The sequence below is a fragment of the Mizuhopecten yessoensis genome, unplaced genomic scaffold (assembly GCF_002113885.1).
Source record: "Mizuhopecten yessoensis strain PY_sf001 unplaced genomic scaffold, ASM211388v2 scaffold7147, whole genome shotgun sequence".
Taxonomy (NCBI): Eukaryota; Metazoa; Mollusca; class Bivalvia; order Pectinida; family Pectinidae; genus Mizuhopecten; species Mizuhopecten yessoensis.
In genome coordinates this window covers 872,965-898,295 of record NW_018406904.1, presented here as the reverse complement: position 1 = coordinate 898,295, position 25,331 = coordinate 872,965, and the positions used below count along the sequence as shown (strand labels likewise).

The following is a 25,331-nucleotide window of genomic DNA, read 5'->3' as shown; positions in this document are numbered from 1 at the left end:
ATTTATTGATATCCTCAAATTGATTTAAGTGTATGATTTGGTTCGTTAGAGTTACCGTCATATGTTTATGGTTTTCACTAATTAAATGGAGACCAAAGTTTTAGAGTACTAGCACGCTATAAAATACAGTTTTGCACAGAAGCATGACTCGGACCTCGGCCATATTATTTTGTAAACTCCTTATCAGAAGTGTCAACGATGATATCTCTTAAACCAAAGAGTATGTACATTTGTAAGAAAAACAAATTACGGATCTATTGATAAAGTTCGCCAAATACCACTTACCTAAGTATTTTTGATATTTAGAAGATATTTGAGAAGTGTTTTCGAACATTCACCTTTTCAATTGGTATTTCAGTGTGATTTTAATATCTTTACAAATACAACTCCTCATGTTATCTTGATGTGCAAAGAGACAATGGATTTTAAATCAACTATCTTATCGAATCGTAACATAACAGATCTTTTGGCAACATTTGGCAAAAAAGGAAGGTTTCTGGACAGAACACGTCATTAAGACATGCATTCTTGGTAATGGGTAAAAAAACGTGTTTTCATGGAAAAATGTGAAACTCCCGTTCAATACTCGAAGTTGTATATATGTGCTCATTTATAGATATATATATACGTATTTAAAAAACATCCTCTATCGGAGACTAATCTAAACGAAACGAAACGAAACTAATATCCTAGCAACAGCATGGGAACGAAACATACAAAATGAAGTTCCATTATCGAAATTCAATTTGTAGAATATCATGTTAAATATGCTATTATTATTTATTTCAAACAACATTTTTCATTATTAATGAAATTATTTTAAATATTCATTTAATTAGCATGACAACAATAACAATGACGTTTACGGCGGACGGATGGTAAACAAACTACGCCTGTATTGCGACAATGTTTCATTACACTATGTGATAACGTCACCTGTAATGCAAGAATACACCCTTGCAAGTTCCGGGAAACAACAGGCTTGCTGTATCCATCTACATGTCGTAAAAGGCGACTAATGTGGGCCCCTGCATCATCAGGGGCTTTCTTTTGTGTCTTTTGCTAAGGGGACATTGGAGAAACCACAATTGATCTGATACCATCTGATTGCAACATTTGGAATATTTTCTTACTACTTTCTAAAACCCTTTGTTTTCCCTTGTTCCTTACTTGACAATACCTCACGTCTGGCCTTAGTGTTGAGCATTCGCCCAAGTTGGGTATGCAATGGGTTCTATCCCCAGACCAGGACATACTTAAGTACTTAAAATGGTACATGTAGCTGTTATTCCTTGATTAACGTTCAGTGTTTAGGGTTATCGCAACTAAGGTAACTGATCTGCGCTATTGAAAGGAGGCAAATACATCAATATATCCTCTCCCAAGCACACGTATACACACGGATGCACGTCCTTAAAGACCCTAGCTGTTCAAATGACGTTAAACAAAAGAAACCCAAACCGAACCAATTATGCATTAATATAGGTTTTTTTCGCCAATGGGTCGGAGCAAACCGAATGTAAATATAACCTATACATAGAAAGACAAAATACACAGTAATCACCAAGCAACGGAACACTGGTCAATATACAGAGCAATTACATTAGATGGAACTGTAAACATTCTAGGATTGTTCAGCACATTGCTATTCCATTGGAAGTCAGTTAAAATCGATTAATACATTTTTATTTCATAACAAATCCTAACAAATTTTCAATAACCACCAGTCGTTTTCCGGTTACGAAGATGAAAGAAGCTCTGCCGTCATTTGTTTTCCTTCTTTTCGACCTTTTAAGAACTATCAATGCAGCAACACATACTGACATGATAAGGCTGTATCAAAACTTGACAAAAGATTATAAAAAGAACGTGCGTCAAACATTTAATCAGTCGCATCCCACCAAAGTTAACTTCAGTTTTAACCTTCTTTCCATAAAGGAATTGGACGAAAAGACCAGCAAATTGTCTATAGTAGGAATGTTTATATTCTCCTGGCACGACTTTTAGCTGACATGGGCTGCAAAGGATTTTGGTTACATGTTCACAACGACTCTTCCACAACACATTGTGTGGAAACCCGAAATCTTACTAGTTATTCCGTATGATGAAGTCGAGTCTCTGGGTTTTGACCAACAAACTATCCGCTTAATATTCAACGGAGGGATCTACTGGTCCCCTATAGAAGTTTACCAGTCTGTATGTCCTGTCGATGTGACATTCTAACCTTTTGATGTACAGACATGTCTAATAGGATTCTATGCCTTAAGGTATTCTTGATCAGAGATATTTTTTGAAAGTGCCAGTGCTAAAATGGATCAGGTTGGGTTTTTCCCAAATGGTTTGTGGGAAGTCAAAAATACGGGTATTGAGATTAACACAATCTCGACACAGACACATGTAATACTGCTAAAATTGGAACTAAAACGGCCATCAACATTTCATGTACTTACAGACCCTGGACCGTTTTTCTTGTCCGTTTAAACGCAAACGCAACGCAAACGGAACGCAAACGCAACGGAAACGCAACGAAAACTCAACGCAAACGCAACGCAAACGCAACGGAAACTCAACGCAAACGCAACGCAAACGCAACGGAAATGCAACGGAAACGCAACGGAATGTCAACGCAAACGCACACAAACAGTTCAATTAAACACGCTCCTAAAACGCCGTTCATAGTAGACCAATTTAGATGTACTTACTCGCGGAAGCGTGTCGGTCTCTGACCCTAACTCTGACCTGTATTTACCTATACAGCGCTCTCGTGTTATTTGCACAGCGGCAGATGCAGATGTACTTATAGGCAACATTTTCCCTGTCAGCATCAAACAAAAAAATTGGAATGATGATTTGTCCGCCGATTTTTGGAGAATATTGATAATTCGTTTTGAAATGGAATTAAACTTCTTATGGCATCCGTTTGTAACTCAACAGTACATTACATTTAACATCTAATCAGTAAATCTACACGACGCCTAAACACATCCCTTTTTATGAATTGATGAGATTAAAAGTATATTTTATGTTGGTGGTTTCTCACTTATCTTTTTTTTTTAAATTTCTATATTTTCAAGGTGAAATTACGGGAATAGTCTTGAAAAATGGTTCTTCGACATCAACAATACATATGGATACGTCTAGTGGGTAGTTTATTTTTTTAGTCTCAAATTCTGAATTTGTTGCTAAAAAATATTTAATCAATTTGTCGAAAAATAATTGTCAACCCAAACTAAATTACGTACGTGTAATTGCTTGTTTTTATTTAAACTAGGCGTTAGCAAATGTCCAAAAGGAGATAAAATATGAAACTTGTGTTTGGAAAATATTGGATATGAATATCATCATATTTATTAAACAAGTGAAGTGATGTGTTTGCATAGAGTATTGTTCCTGTATTATCTTACAAATCCAACTAAAATGCTGCAAGCGAATTCCGTGTGATTATTGTTTTTTTTCTTAAAATCGTTCTTCTCTACTTATATCTCAAACAGGTATACTTTTTATGATATTCTCTTTAGTGGTATTATTTGATAATTATAATCAGTATTTATATGAATGATATTGAAGCCAGAGCGTAATTATAGGTATCTTATCTATACATCTTACAACACAACATACATGTATATATTCTATGCACCCTGTTACGCTTAATCATATTTTTTTGCTGTACTCACGGACTTAGATAATCTAATTCCGTGCTGTACTTCAAGTTACACATTTTCATTTGTCCGAGTGATGAAAACGTAATCTGAAATCTGAATTATTTATGTCATTCCAACCTTAAAACAGCCTTGAACCAAAGTTTTTTAATTGCTTTCTCTTGACCGTCATTTTGAAAAGTATATTGTACAAACAACACTGATTTCACTATCCTAAACAATAGTGAATTAATTCCAACTATCATCTGGTCTGCTTTTACCTGGCCCTTACCTTTATTATTGTTAAACGTGTGGTCACCCCTGCTACCCGCGGCTATTGTTATTTCGAAGGTAAAGACCACAAGGTTACTACCTGTAGTTTCAGTCACAGGGACCCGGGAATTTGCTACAGTTGGTTTGTTTTGACCTATCCCGCTGTGTTGAATATATTGAATGTTCTTCTTCTTCTTGTTGTGGTAAGGCGTCACGTAGATTAACTTAATCTGAGAATTTAGGAAGTATAAATTGGATATTTTCAGTGGTTAACACTATTGCTCGAAATAAGTACCACCCCTCCTTCCAACCGCACCCAAGGAATGATTTAGACTCTCGGGACCGTGTGGACGCAGATACGTCCTTTGTCGACGTATCTAGATTAAATTTCTCCAACGAAATCTGAGAATTTAGGAAATATAAATTAGATGTATCTCAACCAAAACCAAATGATTACTCCGACATATCAGGATAAGTCCGAACAAACATTATTGTAACTTATTAAATAGCTTATACTACTTTGTATACGTCTCTGATTGAATTTTACTTATCGTTTTAACTTAATTGAAATATTAAACAAGGAAATTATAAAGACGACCACCGTGCATGGGGATGTGTAACATCGGGTATATAATAATGAAAAATGAAGATGAGTAACACTTAATGCCCTTTTCATTATGCTTCGGAAACGTATGGTTGTGAGGTATAGATAATAAAGGACTTCAAGGGATTAGGGGGTTTGATTAGTGTTTATCAATTTGAAGTAACGCTATAATTATATCTGAATGTGCTTTATGTATTTTATATCAATTTAATTCAAATGTTTTAGATCACTAGTACCGTAAATTTAAAAACAAAAGTGTGTTGGAGAGGGGTTGAGCGGTCAGTATCTGACGAATGACAGCAACATGTCTTTTAAAATATTTTTCTAACATACATAATAGTTTTATTTTTCAGAATTTCATTTCTTAAATCTGCCACAAATAGGTATTTTGATAGGAAATAAAATATATCATTTATATCTTAAATAATTGGTACAAACATGTCCAGTATATAACACCGTCCTTTTGTATGGTAACTATATGTAACTTCTTTCAGATATACGATTAGCAACTGATTCGTGTGTCAAGATGTTGAATGAGTTTAGTATTCATTCCGAATTTCAAAAGAACAAATCAGACTTTACACTATCTATTTAAATTTTCATATTTTTTAAGTTCTTTTATATCTGTAAGCCCATTTTATTCTTCTTAAAAATCATAAATGTATGTTTCTAGTTGTAACTATTTTATGATAATTTCAGCAAAATCACAATGTAAATCCAAGGACTTAGATAGCATCTAATTCCGTGGTAAATCCTAACGTGTGAAGTCATCTTATATCAAAATCCTTTTGCTCATTTACCTGGATATATAAACCAGAACAGACCGGCGTGTTAGTTAGGATGACCATGATCGCTATCAGGGGTGGCCTTAGCTCAGCGGGGGTGCAATACCCATCACCGGTACTTCACGTTTAGCTCCCTGGGCATCCCCATTTCAGTAAAGCCAGAGCACACGCCTGTACTGGAAGGTCGTCTACTGAAAGGCCGCAAGGCCGTACGTAATAGCAGACGTAAAACCATCAAAATCAATCTGTATTGGCTCTTATTATAAAGTGTGCCCTGAACGAAAATAGAAATTAATATATTATTATTCTATATGATCCAAACACAAAAATGTCGAAAACCGCATAAAAATCGGTCATACCGAGATATTGACGTGTTAATTGTACGATTTTCACCTGTCCTTCTTCTCCTAATTGGCATAATCGTGACTTGTGGTGATTTGTCCCCTATCGGCGGGCGACTGAGTACCAAATCACCTGACGCGTACTGTATGTAACTCTTGTTCAAATTTATCATACACATTCATTTTTTTTGTCAAATTAGTATTCCTATTTGTGTAATCATTCAAACCAGAGACGTATATATTACACACACTTAAATCTATATTGAGGTTTTGAAAGTAAACAGACTATCATTTTCTCAAATTTATCATTCATAAAAATACATTCTTGTTGCATCAATAGAACGAAAATAAGATATAATATGGTAATTGTCACCTATTTTCTTCTTAATGTGGTTGTTATGGCTGTAGTTTGCAAGAAGTCGGAATGACATCTATATGCTTCGATGTTTAAAGAGTTTTAAAACATATCTGGTGAATCTTACTATAACTTTCATGTTCTCAAATATATCATACCCATAAAAATACACTCTTGTCGCATCAATAGCATGTTTTAACTTTATGTGACGAGAATAAGATCTTATGTGATAGTTGTCAAATATTTTCTTCTTAATGTGGTTATCATGGCTGTAGTAAGCAAGAAATCTGAATGACATCTATATGCTTCGATGCTTAAAGAGCTTTAAAACATATCTGGGGAATCTAACTATGACGATGCAGTCACGTTTTCAGTCCATGGAATATAAATGTCCTTGTATTTCAATTTTGTTATAAAAGAAGACATTTGCTAGCTAAAACTCGCCAAATGCATGCAATTATCAATTTACTCTTAAAAAGTATATCAAACAAGATAGGTGTAATAGGCTGGGAAGGTATTTGTATCAGGAAATCATATTTTCCTAAAAAGCGTTTGATAGCAGAGACTAGTCCATGGTATTGGAGAAAGTTTGTGATGGTTTGTTAAATCTAGATACATTTACACAGAAATGTTAATTTAAAAGAAAAAATATACCTCACTATATAGGCAGTTGAAGATGCATGCATCATTATTGGTAGTAAGACACAGGTAACGATATTTGATTGATCTTTGAATACATTTACATGACATATAAATGCATACCTATACCACCTATACCCTTCTACATCACCTATACGTCCTATACCCTCTTTGCCCTCCTTCATCATCTTTACTTCCTATACACCCATTTGCCCTCCTACATCACATTTACTTCCTATTCCTCCTAAACCCTCCTATATCACCTATACCACCTATACCCTCCTACATCACCTTAAATAATTATGTCCCCCTACATCACATACACGTCCTATACCACCTATACCATCCTACATTATCTAAACTCTCTTACACATATATACCTCCTACATCACCCGTACTTCCTATACAACCTATACCGTACTACATCACCTTTACCTACAATACCACCATAACCCTTCTACTTCACCTTTACTTCCTATACCACCTATACCCTCCTACATCACCTTAAATAACTATATCCTCCTACATCACCTTTAGTTACTATACCAAATGTACCCCCTATTTCATCTATACCCTCTTACACCAACTATACCCTCCTACATCACCTATATTTCCTATACCTTCCTACGTCACCTTTACTTCCTATACCCCATATACCCTCCTACATCATCTATACCCTCTTGCATCACATATACCCTCCTTCATCATCTATACCCTCTTACACCACCTACACCATCATACGTCACCTTTAATTTACTTTCTACACCTTCCTACGTCACCTTACTTTCTATACCTTCATACGTCACCTTTACTTTCTATACCTTCATACGTCACCTTAACTTCCTATGCCACATATACCCTCCTACATCCCCTATACTTCCTAACCCACCTATACCCTCATACGGCATCTATATTTCTTATACCACCTATACTTCCTATACCACTTATACCCTCCTACATCAGCTTAATTAATTATATCCACCTATACCCCCCTACATCACCTATACTTCCTATACCACCTATACCCTCCTGCATATGTACATCACATTTACTTCATATATCACCTATACCCTCCTTCATCACCTATACTTCCTTTACGACCTACACCCTTCTACATCACCTACAAATGTAACCTGAATTTACCATCTATGCCCTCCTGCATTTATTTTGTTATTTTATCTTGTTATAAGTTATTATGTTCATTTAATTTATTTCAATATTTTTATTTCATTTTATTGATTTATTAATTAATTTGTTTTATTCATTTAATCATTATTTTTATTTCATTTAATTAATTAATTTGTTTTATTTATTCAATTTAATTATTTATTGATATTTTGAAGCCGCTTTTGGCGAGAGCCGAGCGGCTTATTTTTATTTGTGGCGGTTTTTGCCATTCGTGATTTAACCCTAAACACGTTCTTTATTAGTTTTTTCAATATTTTAAATACTTATTTGAATACTCATCCCCATTTTATTAAATATTAAAAATTAAAAATAATGTGTCCTCTTAATTCAGCTGAAAGAAATACCGAATACACAACTAGTAAAATTGCTAGGTCTCAATGATTTTCCACGGCGTAATCAAAGTCAATTTATTGTCAATGTTGGCAGGGGCCTTGTACCTCTCGAACCTCGCAGGCAGCACCCCCGATACATATTGCGTGTCGAGCACAGGACCACGGACTTTGATAACAATCTAATTCCGTGACAGGACTTACATGATTCGACCTGGACGTAAACAAAACCCACAATATAGACAATAAAATTAACGAAAAACCATACACACATAGAGATAAAACTACAAATATTTTATAAAATGAAACTCGCCGTTTAGACGCACTAATTATATATCTTCAATCCAGACTAACCTGGTGTCATTATGAAACCATCAGCCCATCAGTGGTGGAAGTATTTGTAGATTTAGTGTAATTTGATTCATATATTCATATGAACAGAATGATGTAAGAATGGAAATTAAATATTTAAAATATACAAATAACCAATTACTCAATTACTTTCTACTTAAAATTTTACGGGCCAATTAAGGAACGTGTATAGACATGCATCCATCAATCAGCACACGAAGCAGCCCAAATATTTGAATTTAAATATAAGTCATTGCTAAACTTCCGACCGATTATTTCACGTATTTATCTATTTTATTTGTTTATTTATTTCGTTTTTAATTTGCAAACTTTATTATCCATTTAACTAAAAAAAAAATATACAAAAAACAATCAGCACTCACATATTCTTAAAATAACCTGCACATCGATCGTTTTCTTACATAACCAGCAAAACGCATGTTCAACGCACATTCAACGCTAAAGTTAAAACGCACAACAAACAGTCAACGCAAACGCAACCCAAACGCAACACAAACGCAACGCAAACGCAACGGAAATTCAACGCAAACGCAACGGAAACGGAACGCAAACGCGACGGAAACGCAACGCACTTTTAGAAAAGAAAAACGGTCCAGGGTGTGTAACACACTTGTACCTACATGTATAATAGGACTTTTGAATGTTTTGGTGTTTCTCATCCCCGCTGAGTCGGGAGAACGTGTTAGCTTCTCGATCACCGTGCTGTTTGCCATGGCTGTGTTTATGACAATAGTGACCGACAGTCTGCCAAGTAATAGTGAGCCGAACGGTCCTCGATTATGTTACTTACTGTCAATTGATCTAGACATCAATGCCTTGGTAACTGTTTGTGCAATTCTTGGAATGCGTCTCTACCACAAACCAGACCATCAGGAGGTACCTCAATGGTTTAAGTATATAGTTTGTAGTAGCCGCTGCTTTTAGAAAAGGCAAGTTGTAGAAATGAAAGCCTAGTCACTGCTAAGGCACAAATGTACTGTTTTCACTTGGCCAAACGCGGAAAACTGCAGTGCTGAGATGCATAAATATGTTGACACTGTTGACAAGATGGGAACACCGGACACATGTTTATGGAACCTATTACATGGAGAAAAGTTGCAATGTCCTTCGATCATGTTTTCTTCGTGGTGTTCATTATAGGTTTGCTTACAAAAGATATAGCTGCTATATTCATATATCTGTAATCAGTGCTCATTATATAGTTTGTAGTAACCATTGCTTGTCAAAAAGGTAAGGGGTATGGATAACTGCCTAGTCATTGACAGAAATCTGAAAGGTACGTCATAAATAATTATGTAATGACATGGCCAAAGAGGGACATTGCAGCCATGAGAGGCAGGAATTAGGTGACATTGTCAACATGAACAGAACACCGGATACATGTACATTTACATTGAGTTTTGCAGTGTCATTCGATATATTTGACCTTGTGCTGTTTATTAAAGCTTTAGTTACATCAAAAGTATGCTGCTGTACCCATATCGCTGTAATTGCAAACTGAAAAGAACTTATTCCTGTCGTTTATAACAATATATTTACATTTGCTCTTTATTGCCACTATATAACATTACCAAAGTCAGATCCGTGTTATGAGACCATAATACTGGTGTAGTGATATCTCCACGGGTCCAACTTACTGCCGGATCGCTATTAACCGTTTAAGTAAGAGTCAAATATAAATGTGAATTTAATATATTGATTAATCAAATTATTGAAATTGTATCGATGTTTTTGTGTATATTTCCACGAACTATATTTTTTAAGTCACAAGACAACATTCCTTGAGCAATTTCATGGGCTGTTCTATTTCTTGAACAAACACCACAAAATTCGAATTTAAAAGTGCGTTGTTAACTATGATATGAGCATTAAAACATGAACATGTAAATATAAACATAAATAGCATTCTCGTCCGTGTTATGGTCCGATAACACGGAACAGAATTGCAGACAAATACTCATATCGCGCTAAGGCGTGTTTTTCATTTTATCTGCAATCCTGTTCCGTGTTATACATGTAGGACCATAACAGAACAGAATGATGTGTAATGCTTAAATAACTTATATTTCGTGAACATAAATGAAGTGGTTTGGGGTATAAATTGAACGATTCTGCGTCTGTTACTAAGGACGTATTGACGTCTACAGGGAGGGGCATTTGTTGATTCACAAAGAAGGTAGCAAGATCTTTCTTTGAATACAATATTATATTATCGATGTGATCTTTTAAAAAAATGCGTAAAGGTTACATCACGTACAAAGTAGTATAAGACAAGCTCGGACTCACGTAATGTATCCCCTTGGCATTGGTGTATCACGCGTCACTTTTATTGTAGATCGGTGTTGATCAGTGGTAAGATATAATTTGATCGGTAATTCGTGAGTATTTTAATAAATCAACCAGTATTTCCATCATTGTGTTAAAAACTGTCTCAGCCGTAAGATAGAAATCATGATTTTGTTCCACGTCATGGCCAAAAGCTAATCACAAATACATATTATAGTATATATTCGATTTTGAGAAGCTACACTTCTCCGTATACATTTGTTGTTTTCATTTCGTTTTGGTGTCATGTTGTGCAATTTCCGACCTATGACATTTTTCTTTTTTGAATTGAGTGGGTTTTTTTACTCACTTTCCACAAAGTAAAATATGTGCCAACTGAAAACGCTTGTTTTATATGCAAAAAGGTTTCATTATAAGAATTGGTAAGGTTTACACATTCTGTTACACCAGCAGAAAACGCATATTACAATGCATGTTATAGTATTTTTTATTGAAATAAGGAATATTGTTCTAACTGCAGGCGGTAGTTGTACTTTTCATTTTTATTTCTTTTTCTACCTTTCACAATTAATGTTTTGGTCAAGTCAAGTCATGCAGATAAACCTCTTCAAAACAGATTACGAAATATCACCGAAGTGGGATGTTACTGGCTGGTATTTACTTTCACACCACACTGCGTCCATAGAAATAGCCACAATTGGTAAACATTGGGTCTCTCATTATGTTGGCTTATCTTTGTGGTTCATGGTTTAGACATATTAAAAATGTGTTGCGATTTCTTGCAGATTGATGTATGAGGATCTGCTATTGTGTAGCTTAAACAAATATCATTGATATATCACGATAACCAAACCTTTTTCTGTCGTGACAATCAAAAGTGTCGGGTATAGTTAATGGATACCATTAGCGGTAAATGGTTTACAAACACATTTCCATTTATTATTATCTGTCGTATTTACCTTGCGCTATTGAACAAGAGTATTTCGTAATTTCAAATATTCCCTTTGTTAGGTGATGGAGGCGTGTTGTCACTGACAAACACTGGTTAAATAAACCGATAGAACAGTGTATGTTATTAATGAACAATACATTCTAATCGATGAGGAACTTTCGAGATCGATTTCTCCAAAACAAAGAAATTATTTAGAAGATTGGATGTGTTATTAATCGTGTATTAACATGTTGATTTTATAACGTTCCATGATTAAACCTTAGATGAAATTAATACGGTATCTATATATATTTATATATATAAAGTTTATTTATTTTTACAACAATTATAAAACAAGTTATTTCAACTTATATTAATCACTCTTGTTGGCACGGATGTTGGCACTATGGAAGGGAACCTGAGTACCCGGAAAAACCCCACGTGGTCGGGCAGATGACCCATACCTTTTCACGTCCTATCGGAAAATCGAACCCCGGCCTCCTTAGTGAAAGACAATTGCGCTATCCACTTATCATCCGACCATACGAACGGTATATATGCTAGGCGTGTTACTAAATAGACAAAAAGCTTTAGCAATGGAGCGGATGATTGGTATAAAGCTTTTTTAAGAACCGTAATGAATGCATCAGAAAGTTTTTGCCGCTTCAATACCCTTTTAGCAGAGGACAACAACTTTACCCGGTATAGCAGGGGAGCCCGAGATCGCAAAGTAGAACACACTGGAGTGGACACCAATGGAAACCTCGACGATTTGCTGGACTCTAGGATCAGGTCAAGCTTGATAAACCAAAAGGTATAAAACTAGTGATATATTGTTTCAATCTAACTGTGTTTGGTCTTCTTGTCAGCCAAGCTATCTAGTCGTTTCTAACTGCTGGTTTACGTTAAATATGGCAATGGAAATAGTAGGTTTGAAACACTTACCAGGTCCTCATTTTAGGTACGAAAACTTACTTAATTTTCAAAAAGATCTTGCAGTTTTTAAATTAGAGAACATCCAGTATACATCCGATCGTAACAATAATTAAAAGACTTTATTTCCACAATGGTATCGGGGAAGTATTCCAAATGACAGAAACAATCATTTGAAAGTTCAACAACGAAACATTTTCAATTTTAAAGAATGTGAGTGCCAAATACACCCTAACCATACAAACATATATACCATGTAGTCCTTTACCTATCTTTTTCAATGAATTTATCGTGGAAATTACACAAACAACATCCCACCAAACATAACAAAATTGGGTACACAACATCTGCTTGAGCGAGGGAGATGTATAGCAATAACTGAAAAATGGCATCAAAATATAAGATTAGTGAAAGGGTAAAAAATAATGAATATATGTACAAAAACAAAAATATAAATAGAAAAAACACAGTTATTATTGACTTATATTCTTATATAAAGGACACAATTTTTTTTTTAGCAAAATGTCCACAAAACCGTTATTTAAACCAAAAACTGATCAATCTAGAACAAAACTTGAACACAGGAACGATTTAAATGGAAACCATTGAAAACGTACAAGGGAAACGGTAAGCTTTTTCTGCTTCATCGACAACTATTTGAATATATATTATCATCTATATACTACTTTATACCACCTACCGGTAGCGTGATAAATTCATAATCATTGTTTGTCAGTATGAGAAGAAGTTGAGAACGACTTGAGAACAACTTGAGAAGGACTTGAGAACGGATCTTCCCTTTCACCAGCACTTGGGAACGTATTTTTCAAAAAAGAACGTCTGCTCTTGCCAGATGACGTCCTAAACCGGAAATAGTGTCCACACAAAAGTGATCCGCGTAAGAAAATAGTCCGTCATAAACATTTCAATGCAAAGTAACGGAAAAATATAAAACTTCTATTTGTTTACGATTGTCACAGGCGATCGTTGATCATTGGGCTAAGAAGTCGTTTGGAAAAAAACGGTATTTAGTTGATTTTTTGGAATGGAGAAATATATAAGGTAGTAGTATAAAGATGATAAATAGTTTATCATACGGTATTTTCAGTGTATGTCGTTCAATCAATTTTTCATCACTCGCATGTAGATAAAATCTCCAGTCCACCTCAACAGTGTGATAATCTATAATTCATGACAAGTCACACACAACAAAACAATTGATATTTGTAGGTAATAACAAAGTTGATATCTATAATTCACGTATTTTGCCGTACCCTGGGATAGTCAATCAAAGCCATAAAAATATAATTTTCAATGGGGTCCACCATGCAAATCTAGGACATGCACAATAAAGTCACGTTATCAAAGCAAGGTTAATCATAAATGATAAACATCGACCGCCATATTCCGTTTCTGCGTATTGCAGAGTTATCTCCTCTTGTGAGCAGGTATTGATTGTTGCGGCATTGGTTTGTGTGAGAAAATTACATCGTTTTCTCAAAAATTGATGACGTTACTCTAACAAACCAATGACGTAACAAGCAATACCTGCTCACAGGAGAAGATAACTCTGCAATACGCAAAAACGGAATAAGACAAATAGTATACTTCCCAGTGATATCATAATAAAGAACACATAACTTGCGCATATGATTTTATTGTTCTCCTTAGGAAACGTTGAGATTCTGAACCATAAACACAGAAATGACAATTAGAGATCTTTTGCGAGAAACGTTTATGTACTGTTAATGATATAGACTCTTTACTACATTGTTTAAGCTCACACAATATAACAACTGACGAACAGTGCCTCCCGATGTGTATACAATAGCATGTTTACAGTAAAAAGTGACCGGAACAAACAGATGTGTTGATAAAATAACTATCGGCTATTTCTGTAAATAACCCTGGAGAAAAGTAGAAGACATGGTTGGACTACTTTTGATCGCATGGCATGAAGTGATAGCTGGCAGCGTATTGTTGTGCTTGCGAGGAGGCGAATGGTACAGTGTTTATAATAATAGCATGCAACATTTGATATAGCGCCCTATCTAGCTAGAATAAGCCACTCTAAAGCGCTTTACAGTACATAGATATACAATTTATACAATCAATTCAATTAGCATATGCATGAATCAATACAATCTTTGAGGAATTCGCAGGAGCTGGCCTATCAGGCGCTAACTACCAGACCTATGCCACCTGCGTGTGTACTTGCTATTTATTGTGTTCTGTTTGTAGTGGGACCGTGTTTCCAACGGTATCATTTATAGTACCACTATGAGTTCCATCTCAGACCATTTTATAATCCACCTGGGTTGTTGGAATTGTGTGGGCAGGAGGAAAAAACTTTCTCTGAATATTACATGCGTACCACTTCGCAGATCGAACCCCGGCCGCCTGCCTGTGATGCAATTGTAGACCATGCTTTAGAACTCATCGTAATTGTAATCTCAATACTCTTTAAACATGTCCATAGACATTTGTTTACAAACTTATTATGTTTTAGATTTTCGTTGGTTAAGAACAATCATAGTATCAAAGTACCTTCAGGTTCATTTCAATGTTTTTATATAAAGTAAATAAATAAGTAAACGAATGAAATATTTATTATTTCACGTTTAGTTAACCACAATGTAAATATTCAGTCAACATATGTTTACTGGTGTCTGCTTTATAATCTGATATTTATCTGATCGCAAATATTAAAGATGACAAACGCCAGATGTCTACACTCAACAAAGCTTTATCCAGGAAGGCACATGGTAAATAAAAAACAGATACACAAAAGAGTTCCGACCAAGGGGAGTTACTCTTACTGTAAGGTAGCGCCCTACCAATAAGCCAATCAATCGTACAAGTCAATACTGCCATATATATTATATGGTGGCGGATGTCTGAATAAATCATCTTCTAATCAACATTCACTTTTCCAATAAAAGACCAAGCACAAGTAAACACAAGTGATATCTAAAAGTTACAGTTATTCTCGGTTAATTACAAGGTAGAAATTCTGTGCTAAGGTTTTCTTCATAAAGCTTAGTTCGAGCTAACGTTTTATTAGCTTACCTGGCCCGAAGGGCCTAGTTAGCTTTTGCCGTCCGTGAGTCGTCCGTCCAGCGTCATTTTTTTTATACGACTTCTTTTCAGGGACCAATATGCTTATGGTGACGATTTTGGTCAATAGCATGCTTGGATGAAGGGCTACAAAGTTTGTTAAATGAGTGGCCTTGACACATTTAGAGGTCACTGGGATTTAATGTGTAAAAATATACCATGGTAATGATACCTGGTCTGAAGCATGCTGGTAGAGAGGGCTTCCAAGTTTGTTGAAATTGATGTCCTTGAAACACTGAAGTTCAAATGTTTAACCTCCCTATATGCCTTTGATTGGATCAGTGTGGCAATAACAAAAAACATAATTGCAATCTACTTGCACATTTAAATAGCATACACTAGTAATAGGTTTCAATTTTGGACTTTTTTGTTTTTGCAAGAGTATTAAGAAGATAAAACTCGGGTTTCATCAAATTTCCACACTTAAACATTTCTTTAATTAAAAAATCATCTTTCATTTTGATCACTTAATTATCCTGACAGAATTTATTAAAAAAAGGCCCCAGACCCTACCAGTGACATGAGATATATAGTTTCTGTTTTTGGAGAACTGAAATGTATATAATGTTGTATTCACAGTGATATCATACACATAAGCAATAAGCGACAAAAATATGTTCGGGCATGACAAACTTGTATAGTCGGTGTTCGCCTGGACATAAAAAGAGCCTAATTCAGCCATTGTCATTATACCGGTTATAAAATTGTTATTGAATATGGAATTTTAAACTTCCCCTAAGCCTTACAATTCTTATTAAAATAGGTCTTAATTTACGAATCTATTTCAACTCTGTGGCTACGAAAAGATGTGAATGTCATTATTTGAACAAGCATGATAGTTTGTCATTCATATGAGCTACAATTTAAATCATAACACTATGCTTCAAACCTGTGACTTTGAATGGAAACCCTGTTTTCAAAATTAAAAAATCGATAGACTTGCATTTAAGCTACACATTGTTTAAATATCATGACCCTAGGACTTATGTTTTTTTAGACGAAGTTTTTTGGGAGATTTTAACATATTTTACCTTTGTGACCTTGGAAGACGATCGAGGTCATTTATTTAAATAATATTAATAGCCATCAATCCCATTTTCCTACTGCTCACAAAACATAACCGTAGGCGTTATGGTTGTTGCTGTTTGAGATTCTTAAAGGTTTGACACCATTAACCTTGAATAAAGGTCAATACTATTTATTTATCAACACTAAAAACAATATTCGGGATGGATTACGCTATGTCACTTTACAAATTTGAATAATAATAGCCCAACACAATTTTGGTTTAAGTTCAAAATGGCGGTCACGGTCAATTGAAAATTGAATGATTGGCAGCAAATCTTAGGTAGGGCAACCTTCTTTGATTTCAGGCAGACGTGAGAAACAACACATGATTGCGAAAACATTTTAAACACAAGTAAAACTTTTGATTGCAATTGACCCTATGTCAATGACCCACAGAAGTCGGATATATTCAATTTTAATATAGATATTCCTATATTGCATATTTTAAGCTCATTGTACCATCAAGATTGGGAGTCATTGGGACTTTGGATTGTTTCAAACTTAAAACATCAAAATATCTAGTTTGATCGATAACTGTTAGTTAGCTTTACATGGCCATATTGCACTATTTTGGGCACTTCGCACTTTACCCCCCATAGAAAAACTCCAACCAAATTGTAGTTAATTCTTAAAACCAGTAAGAACAAGGAAATCGTACACTAAACAAGATATCTTCAGGAAGTGGAAGCCATCGAAAATGCACAACGAGAAGCATGCCAGTTTCTCCGAAAAGGTAAGCATCTTCTGCTAAATCGACAATAGGTGACATAAAAATATAGGTCAAACCAATTAAATATACATACGGAAAAGTAAGAAGTATTAAAAATAAAAGAACACAAAATGGGCGATATTAATATTGATAATTATCATCCTCCATGATTCAGCATGACTAGGTTTGATAAATTACCACGACGTGTAGTAATGCTTTCGCTTTCAGAATTTAGGTTAGAGGATTGTTTACAAGAATTATTGCCTTAGAATTTTCCAGCTTTTAAATATTGTCTGGAGATTTCTGATTTCTGTCCTGAAAACATGCAGGCTTTACTATTTTGACCAAGTAGTGCTATCACTTTGGGATTCAACGATATTTAAAAGAGTTTTCATCCTTTTTTAGTATTTCTATCGTTTATTGTTAAAATAAATACTTGTGCATTCCAATATAAAACCATGACAAAGAGATTTTCACAGTGTAAATGACCTTTTCGGTATCGATGGGCGTGACAGACACCCGTATCTAGTGCATTTGTTGCTATTTTAATATCCAACTTGGTTAAACGTTGTCAGACAACTGTAGAGAAGCAGACTTATTTTAGGTAAAATACGCAAAATGTGGCTATTTTACCAAGCCCCTCTTCTTCATAATCGACATCCATTGATAAATGATTATGATATTGCACCTTTTCCCTGGTGTATTCAATATCAATCTATCAAGTTGTAATCCACGAAACACCAATAGACGTATTTTTTACCTACGACCTGGCGATACCGTACGCAAATTCAAGCTATTGGCTGGAATATACAGCGAGAACAATCTGCTCTTGTGTCGGAGAAAGGAAGAAACCTTGGATACGTAACAGGGAATCAGGTCTGAATCGGGATGAGGGGGCCAATAGACTCGCGTACATCTATCACCAGGCATTTAACAAAGTGTAGGCTATTCGAGTTTTACGGTTGAATTCATCTAACTGTACAACAAGTGTACACACGTATAGCGTAGCCTAATGGACGGCGATTTTAATTGTCAACTCGTGCATATTCACTGGTCATTTGTCTGATGATGGTGATAGCGTTCATATCGTGCTAGTAATAAAAAATTCCACACATAAACACTTAACTGATTGTGCTACATGAATCTTCTAAATTCCATACTAACCAACCTGGAAAAAAAGGTTCGGAAACGAATTGGTGCATATTTCATGACCGAAGCACCGAAGCAGCCCTTTTTAAGGTCCGACTGTATTTATTCTTTTTGAGTCAGATTCATAATTTTTTCAAAATCTTATTCTCATCTCCCCATTATGCCCCACACTAAACCCTGGTCGAATTATTATTGAAAAATAATGTACAATACTATTTCTATGATCATGTGACAGTCGTTACTCCGAACTTTTAGTATTTTGATATTTAGTAAAAAGGTAAGATGTACGTTGAATGAAGTTCCAAAAAGTGGGCATATCCAGTGAAACATCTTTTCAAGATTTATATGCAAGAAAGACGCATACCAAAAATATTTTTTTTGGTGTAAAAGTTTAATGAAACACGACCTGTATCATGCTTATTCTGTCACTAAAACGAAAATGCAAAAATTAAAATGTTTAAATTTTATGCAAAAATAATGAGAAAACATGTAATTTGCAAGAAAACGACATCACACATAGGTAAATGCTATATGCCATCAGACAGGGTATTGAGAGTGCCATTTAACAACGGAGAAGATTTTTATTTGTTTTTTTTTTTGTATTTCGAAATATTATGCATGAAAGACACATGGTGTCTTGGGCATCCTGGACATCAATGTAGGGGCGCTGCAGTCACAAATTGATTGTATTTGAGAAATGAATATTGTTTTGATGTGTAATTGGGGCCATTTAATTGATTCATGCTAAATAAAATTCAATCGGTCGTGGGCCGCAATGCAACACCTCCTTTTGAATTATATACAGTTATAGAATGGGTATGAGAGAAATAGCAAATGCATGTCCCCCGAGGTGAAAAACCATTTCCAGAGAAGGCAAAGCCGCCGATGGAAATAGTTTTTCACCAAGGGTGACCACAAATTTGCTATTTCAAGAATTACCCATTCTATAACTGTTTCATTATAACGAAACAAATTGATGAATTCATTTTTTAAACAATTTCAAAGAGAAAAAACTAATCAAAATTTGCATCGTTGTTGATGATGTCTTCATTTCTAGCATTATAGACCTTATCCTATAGTCACCATTGTTTTCCTAGCATATTTAGTCCCATCCACTTTTTTTAAGCATAAAACTTGCATGGACACACGTTCACCTCCTCTGTGCTTGCTCTGTCCTAATCGTCGACGCCTCCGGCATTCCGTTCAGTTAAATAAGTTTAAAGTACTGACTTAACAACAGCTTTTGTATCTAAGCTATACTTTTAGCGTCCAAAATATGCTGTAATTCCTGATCAGTAAGATTACATGTACCAAAACCACCTTCATCGATGCCATTTTCGCTGCTGTCGTTTGGTTCTGAATTGTGACGTCACCTGCATCACAGAGAAGGCCCCGCCTATCAAATGTTTTCATTGGTTGGAATTTTATAAGCTCCGCCTACAGATATTCATGCGGGAGTAGTCATTTTCCTTGCCGGGAGATGAACGTGTGTCCAGGCAAGTTTTATGCAGAACTTAAAAAAGTGGATTGGACTAGATATGGTAGGAAAACAATGGTGACTATGAGATACAGTCTACAAAAACACTTCTTGAATGCTTGAAATGCTTTGAAATTTTAAAAGGAATGAATAAATGAATTCATTTGTTAAATTGCCTTTAATAATTTGTTTCGTTATGATAAAACAGTTATAGAATTGGTTATTCGGGAAATAGCACATTTATGGTAACCCTTGGTGAAAAACTATTCCCCTCGACGGCTTCGCCGCCTCGGGAAATAGTTTTTCACCTCGAGGGGCCTACAAATGTGCTATTTCCCTCATACCCATTCTATAACTGTATATTATTGCTTAGTTTGATATAAAATCATATAATAAGGGAATAGTTTAGTATTAATTAGCACAGATACTGGAATATTTCATTCCAATTAATTTCAGATTTATACTTTTTTCAAGAGTGTAAGCATAAACACTTAATTCAGTGCTTACATGATGCTATAACTGAAAACGGTAAAATAAGCCATTAATAGTTTATATGGTCCAAATATAGCGAAGTGTGTTGTATAAAACACAGGTAAATGTCAGTAATCTCAGATACCAATTAAAACTACAACAACCAAATAAGCCTTAAATTTGTATTGATGGCATATGTTTTGGCCACAGATTCCTTTTTTAAATTGGACTGCCGCCCTTTCATAGGTATATGGCAAGTCCAAATCAACAAAGATCAATACTTCAATCAATTTCAATCAATCAATATAAATCGGTAATCCAATCAATCAATATCAATCAATAATTCAATCATCACAAAATCTAAATTTCACGAAAATAGATGAAATGATCAAGCTTTGAACCCCGAGTAATTTACCGGTAGCTCTGAACTTCAGTGTCCATTCAATGTCCATATACTGATCAATAAATTAAAGCTCCGAATCCCGTGCCACTTACCGGTAGCTCTGAACTTCAGTATCCACACAAAGATCAATAATGAAAGCTCTGAACCCCGTGCTATTTACCGGTAGTTCTAACTTCAATGTCGAATGTCCAATCACTTTGTTATTAAAGCAGGAAATAGTACTGAGATAACGGAATTTTTTGGTAAATGCCAATAAATTCTAATTATTCACAGGTTAAATCCAGCTTTTATGAAACAGTATGCAATTGACTTCCCATTTATTTCATAAAACAACACCTGCCTTTTGTAGGTAAATATGTTAATTGGCACTCAGAGAACATATGCTAGCTCATGCTAGGTTTATATTATGTTCCCGGCGGCCCCGGCAGCCCCGTTCGCCCGAAAAGTACGCAGTACGCCATGGGGTTTTGGCATTTTTTTTCTCTGTATTCAATGTCTTGCTAAGTTTTCTGCGGAGTCCCGGAGGCTCCAAGGCGCACTACTGTTCGGCCCGCGATCTACCACGGATGCCAGTACGTTCCCTCTCGGCCCGTTACGTTCTGACGGAGTCCCTCATGTTTCTCACGTTCTGATCAAACTGTGACACGTTTTTCACGTTCTGTCAATGCTTTCTACGAATAAAATGTCGGCACTGGGTAGCTCTGGAGCACGTTTAAGCCCATGACATAAAAAGGCCATAAGCAATAGCAATCATTGTATTCTGAGACACGAATGAAGCTCCCCTCCCGGGTCTGGCTTTTATATACTCCTTCCCAGACCGCGCGCGCCGTGTCAGAACAAAGTAGAACGCAACGCGCCGTAGCGTGACGGGCCGTAAACCGCCATGATTGAACGCGACGAAACGGATACCATACACCCTAGCTTGCCGTGAGAACCGTGACTAAACGCGCACTAAACGCGGCAGAACGTAACAAAAAAATGAAAGGACCGTGAGATACCGGGGAATACACATGCGGCCCGTCCCAATACGGACCTTTATTTTATTACGGCCTATTCCATCACCGCGCGTTGTCTCACGTCCATCCCGTTTTTGTCCACGGTGGCCTGAAACGTGATTACCGTGGCCGCTGGGAACATAATGCAAACATAGCACCAGTGCTGATCGTGATTAATACTCTCTGCTTTGTTTGTAACTACTAACCGTAACGATGTGCACCTTGTGCAATTAAATTGATCACCAGGACAGCATTGATCATGCGGCACGCGACATCGTGTTTATACAGTGACCACATATAGTGTTATAGACTTTAGGAGAGTGCCCTGTATCCAGATTTCCAGACTTCTTGTAAGCATTAACTGCACGTAGACAAGCATGGGTCGATTTGCCATGATGCTGTACTTTCTCGTCGGTTGTTATGGAAGTTGCATCGGGCAGACATACTCGGACATGGATAGACTCCATCAGAACTTGACAAGTCGTTATAACAAAAACATTCGACCCACGGAAAGCCTTAAAGAACCAACTCTTGTCGAAATGGGATTCTCCTTGATACATATCAAGGAATTCGAGGAAAAACCCAGCAGACTTGGTATAATTGGAATGCTTATGTTTGAGTGGCGGGATTGTAACATGGTGTGGGATCACAGGAAGTATGGAGGAATTAAAACATTTCTTATTCCGCAGAATGACGTGTGGAAACCGGAACTGTTTCTTGGTAATGCCTTCAGTAGTATCCAGCCACTCGGGTTCGACAGGTTAAATATTCGTGTGAGATCGGACGGGATGATGTCATGGATCCCCGCCAATGTTTACGAGACACCGTGCAAAGCAGACATAACATATTACCCGTTTGACGAGCACACATGCTCGCTATATTTCGTTCCATGGATGTACCTACCCAAAACAGAGCTGGTATTGTACAATAAAACGGCCAAACCTGACACGTATATGTATTCCAAAAGCGGACAATGGGAACTGATAGACACAGGAATTAGAGTAAACACCGGGGTCAGTATCCAAGAGTTTATAGTCACTATAAAGTTTAGACGTCGTCCGCTGTTTAACATAGTGAACATCCTTATACCGGCTAGTGTTATAGGACTCCTTATTACACTAGTGTTTCTACTTCCGGCAGAATCCGGAGAGCGAGTCGGATTTTCAATCACAGTGTTGCTCGCTTTGACCGTATTTCTCACTATAGTGTCGGAAAGTTTACCGAACACAAGCGATCCGAACATTCCACGGATTTCCTATCTCCTGGCCGGAGACTTAGTCATAAGTACGTTGGCTACTTTATGTACCGTACTCGGGTTACGGCTGCACCACAAACCGGAAGCCAACAAGGTCCCCATGTGGCTTCAGTATTTCACATGCGCAATATGTTGGTCCTGCAAAGTTTCTAGAAGAAATATTTCAAACTTGGATCGTTCTCAAACTAATTCCAGCGGATTAAGTGATATTTATCACAGGGGAAACTTCAAGGTTAAGGAAGACTACACTAGAAACGATAAAGAACTTGACGATTTAAAACAGAAATCACCGAGAAGTACAACACGAGAGGACATCTTGATGACGAATCAAACCGAGGTCAGTAGATATCAGAAAGACGCTGCACATGATGACGTCATCAGAACTGATACCGTTACATGGAAACACATCGCGTCGTTTTTTGATGCTTTCTGCTTTGTGTTTTTTCTCCTCCTAGTGGTTATTAAAAATGTTTTCGCTCTTGCAGCATATAACGGATACTAATTATTTGATTCGGTATTTTGGGATTACCTATAATGTTCATTTTGATGTATGGTTTGAAATTGTGCTATTTGAAACTTAATTCAGAATAGAAGTCGATATTACAGCTTATTTTGTATCGTACTTCATTTGTTTGTTTGTGTTTTACGTCCTATTGGTAGTAGAGGAAAGCCAGATTTCCCGGAGAAAAACCACCGACCTACGGCCAGTACCTGGCGACTGCCTCAAATAGGTCTCGAACCCCGACCCAGCGGTGGAGGGCTAGTGGTAGCAGAATGTCAAACGCCTTAACCAGTTGGCCACTGCGGCCCTTAATATCAAGATTTATACTCTATGTAAAACTGTTTGATGAGATTCTTGGGTAAAATTAATGAAACGTGTTTTCTTTTGCATCTATTCTTTAGATGCTCTGCTATACATGTACTCTCCACATGACGCACTTTGTTGTAAACATGTATTAGCGTAACAAGCAATATAGATTTTGTAATAGGAACAAATAAGTTAATTTATACAATTTAAGAAAGATTTAAGATTTTGAATTCAGAACTGCCAATCTGCAATAAATATCAGGGACGAATTTAAAACGTATATGAATCCATCCACTGCTAATAAAGTAGGTAATTGTTCCTAGTGTCTCGTGTTTTTCTGCTATGCAATATATGTGTAATTTTTGAAACGGAAAGTATTAAATCGTTTTATTTTGAAACACATTTACAAACGAGACTTTACCTTATTAAATAGCGAAATTTGCGCAACAATGTATATATATATATGTATATACCTGATCAAAACTGATTTTAAAATATAGGGGTCGGAATAACGTTTCTGTTATTTTGTTTTTTTAATCATTATCTCAAACAAGTGAAAAAGTACCGTTAGAAACCGTAATGATTACCATTAAGGTAGCTGTCTACAGTAGAAATGGCCCGACTCTGAAAAACAAGGCACATGTCGAGGAAATGTAAAAACAGCGGATTTACCCTACACAACACATATATACATGTATATATATGTGTAAACTGCATTACATTTACAATAAATATAAAGTACTGAGAAGTGTATAAACCTCTTTTTCTATGTATGCCATATCAAAAATTACCAAAAAATGCCAAAAAATGCCAAAAAATGCTATTTTTGACCTAAAATTTGACCCCCGCAACTTGTAATTTTTTCCTAAGTTCTGTCTGAAATTAAAGATGACCTACTTGGTTGCAGAATAATCTGTGTCCCAGTAAAGTTGTAAAACTTGATTTTTTGCAATTTTGCGTCGTGTGCTGTTGTCAAATTTTAACCTCCTGTAAAGCTAGCTTTTCATGCAGGCACCCTTTCGGATTATGGCCAAAACTTTGATCTCGAACCAAAAACTATTTTTTTTTATTTTTTTACAAATGTGAAGCTCACAAAGCCCTTTCATCATGCTTATACCAATTTTAGAACAGTTTTATTTTTATATATTTTTTTTTTTTACATATCATTATACAGGGGCTAGCCATTTAACACAAATATCACCCATG

General features: G+C 35.9%; 2 protein-coding genes across 2 annotated transcripts; both read left to right on the top strand.

Moving 5' to 3' along the window:
- Nucleotides 1-1,746: 1,746 nt before the first annotated feature.
- On the top strand, nucleotides 1,747-11,607 carry LOC110453148. The gene is made up of 3 exons (XM_021501995.1): nucleotides 1,747-1,979; nucleotides 9,103-9,400; nucleotides 11,596-11,607. Exons 1-3 carry the CDS (start codon nucleotides 1,747-1,749, stop codon nucleotides 11,605-11,607), a joined length of 543 nt encoding a protein of 180 aa, XP_021357670.1.
- Nucleotides 11,608-22,440: 10,833 nt separating this feature from the next.
- Nucleotides 22,441-23,916, top strand: LOC110453147 (neuronal acetylcholine receptor subunit alpha-6-like). Its single transcript, XM_021501994.1, has one exon. The coding sequence runs from the start codon at nucleotides 22,441-22,443 to the stop codon at nucleotides 23,818-23,820; it is 1,380 nt and encodes a 459-aa protein (XP_021357669.1). The 3' UTR covers nucleotides 23,821-23,916.
- Nucleotides 23,917-25,331: the final 1,415 nt, after the last annotated feature.

Coding starts and splice junctions, on each gene's coding strand:
- LOC110453148 (XM_021501995.1), top strand. CDS start 1,747: ATGAAAGAAGCTCTGCCGTCATTTGTTTTCCTTCTTTTCGACCTTTTA. Junction 1,980..9,102: donor AAATTGTCTATAGTAGGAAT/GTTTATATTCTC, acceptor ACGCACTTTTAG/AAAAGAAAAACGGTCCAGGG.
- LOC110453147 (XM_021501994.1), top strand. CDS start 22,441: ATGGGTCGATTTGCCATGATGCTGTACTTTCTCGTCGGTTGTTATGGA.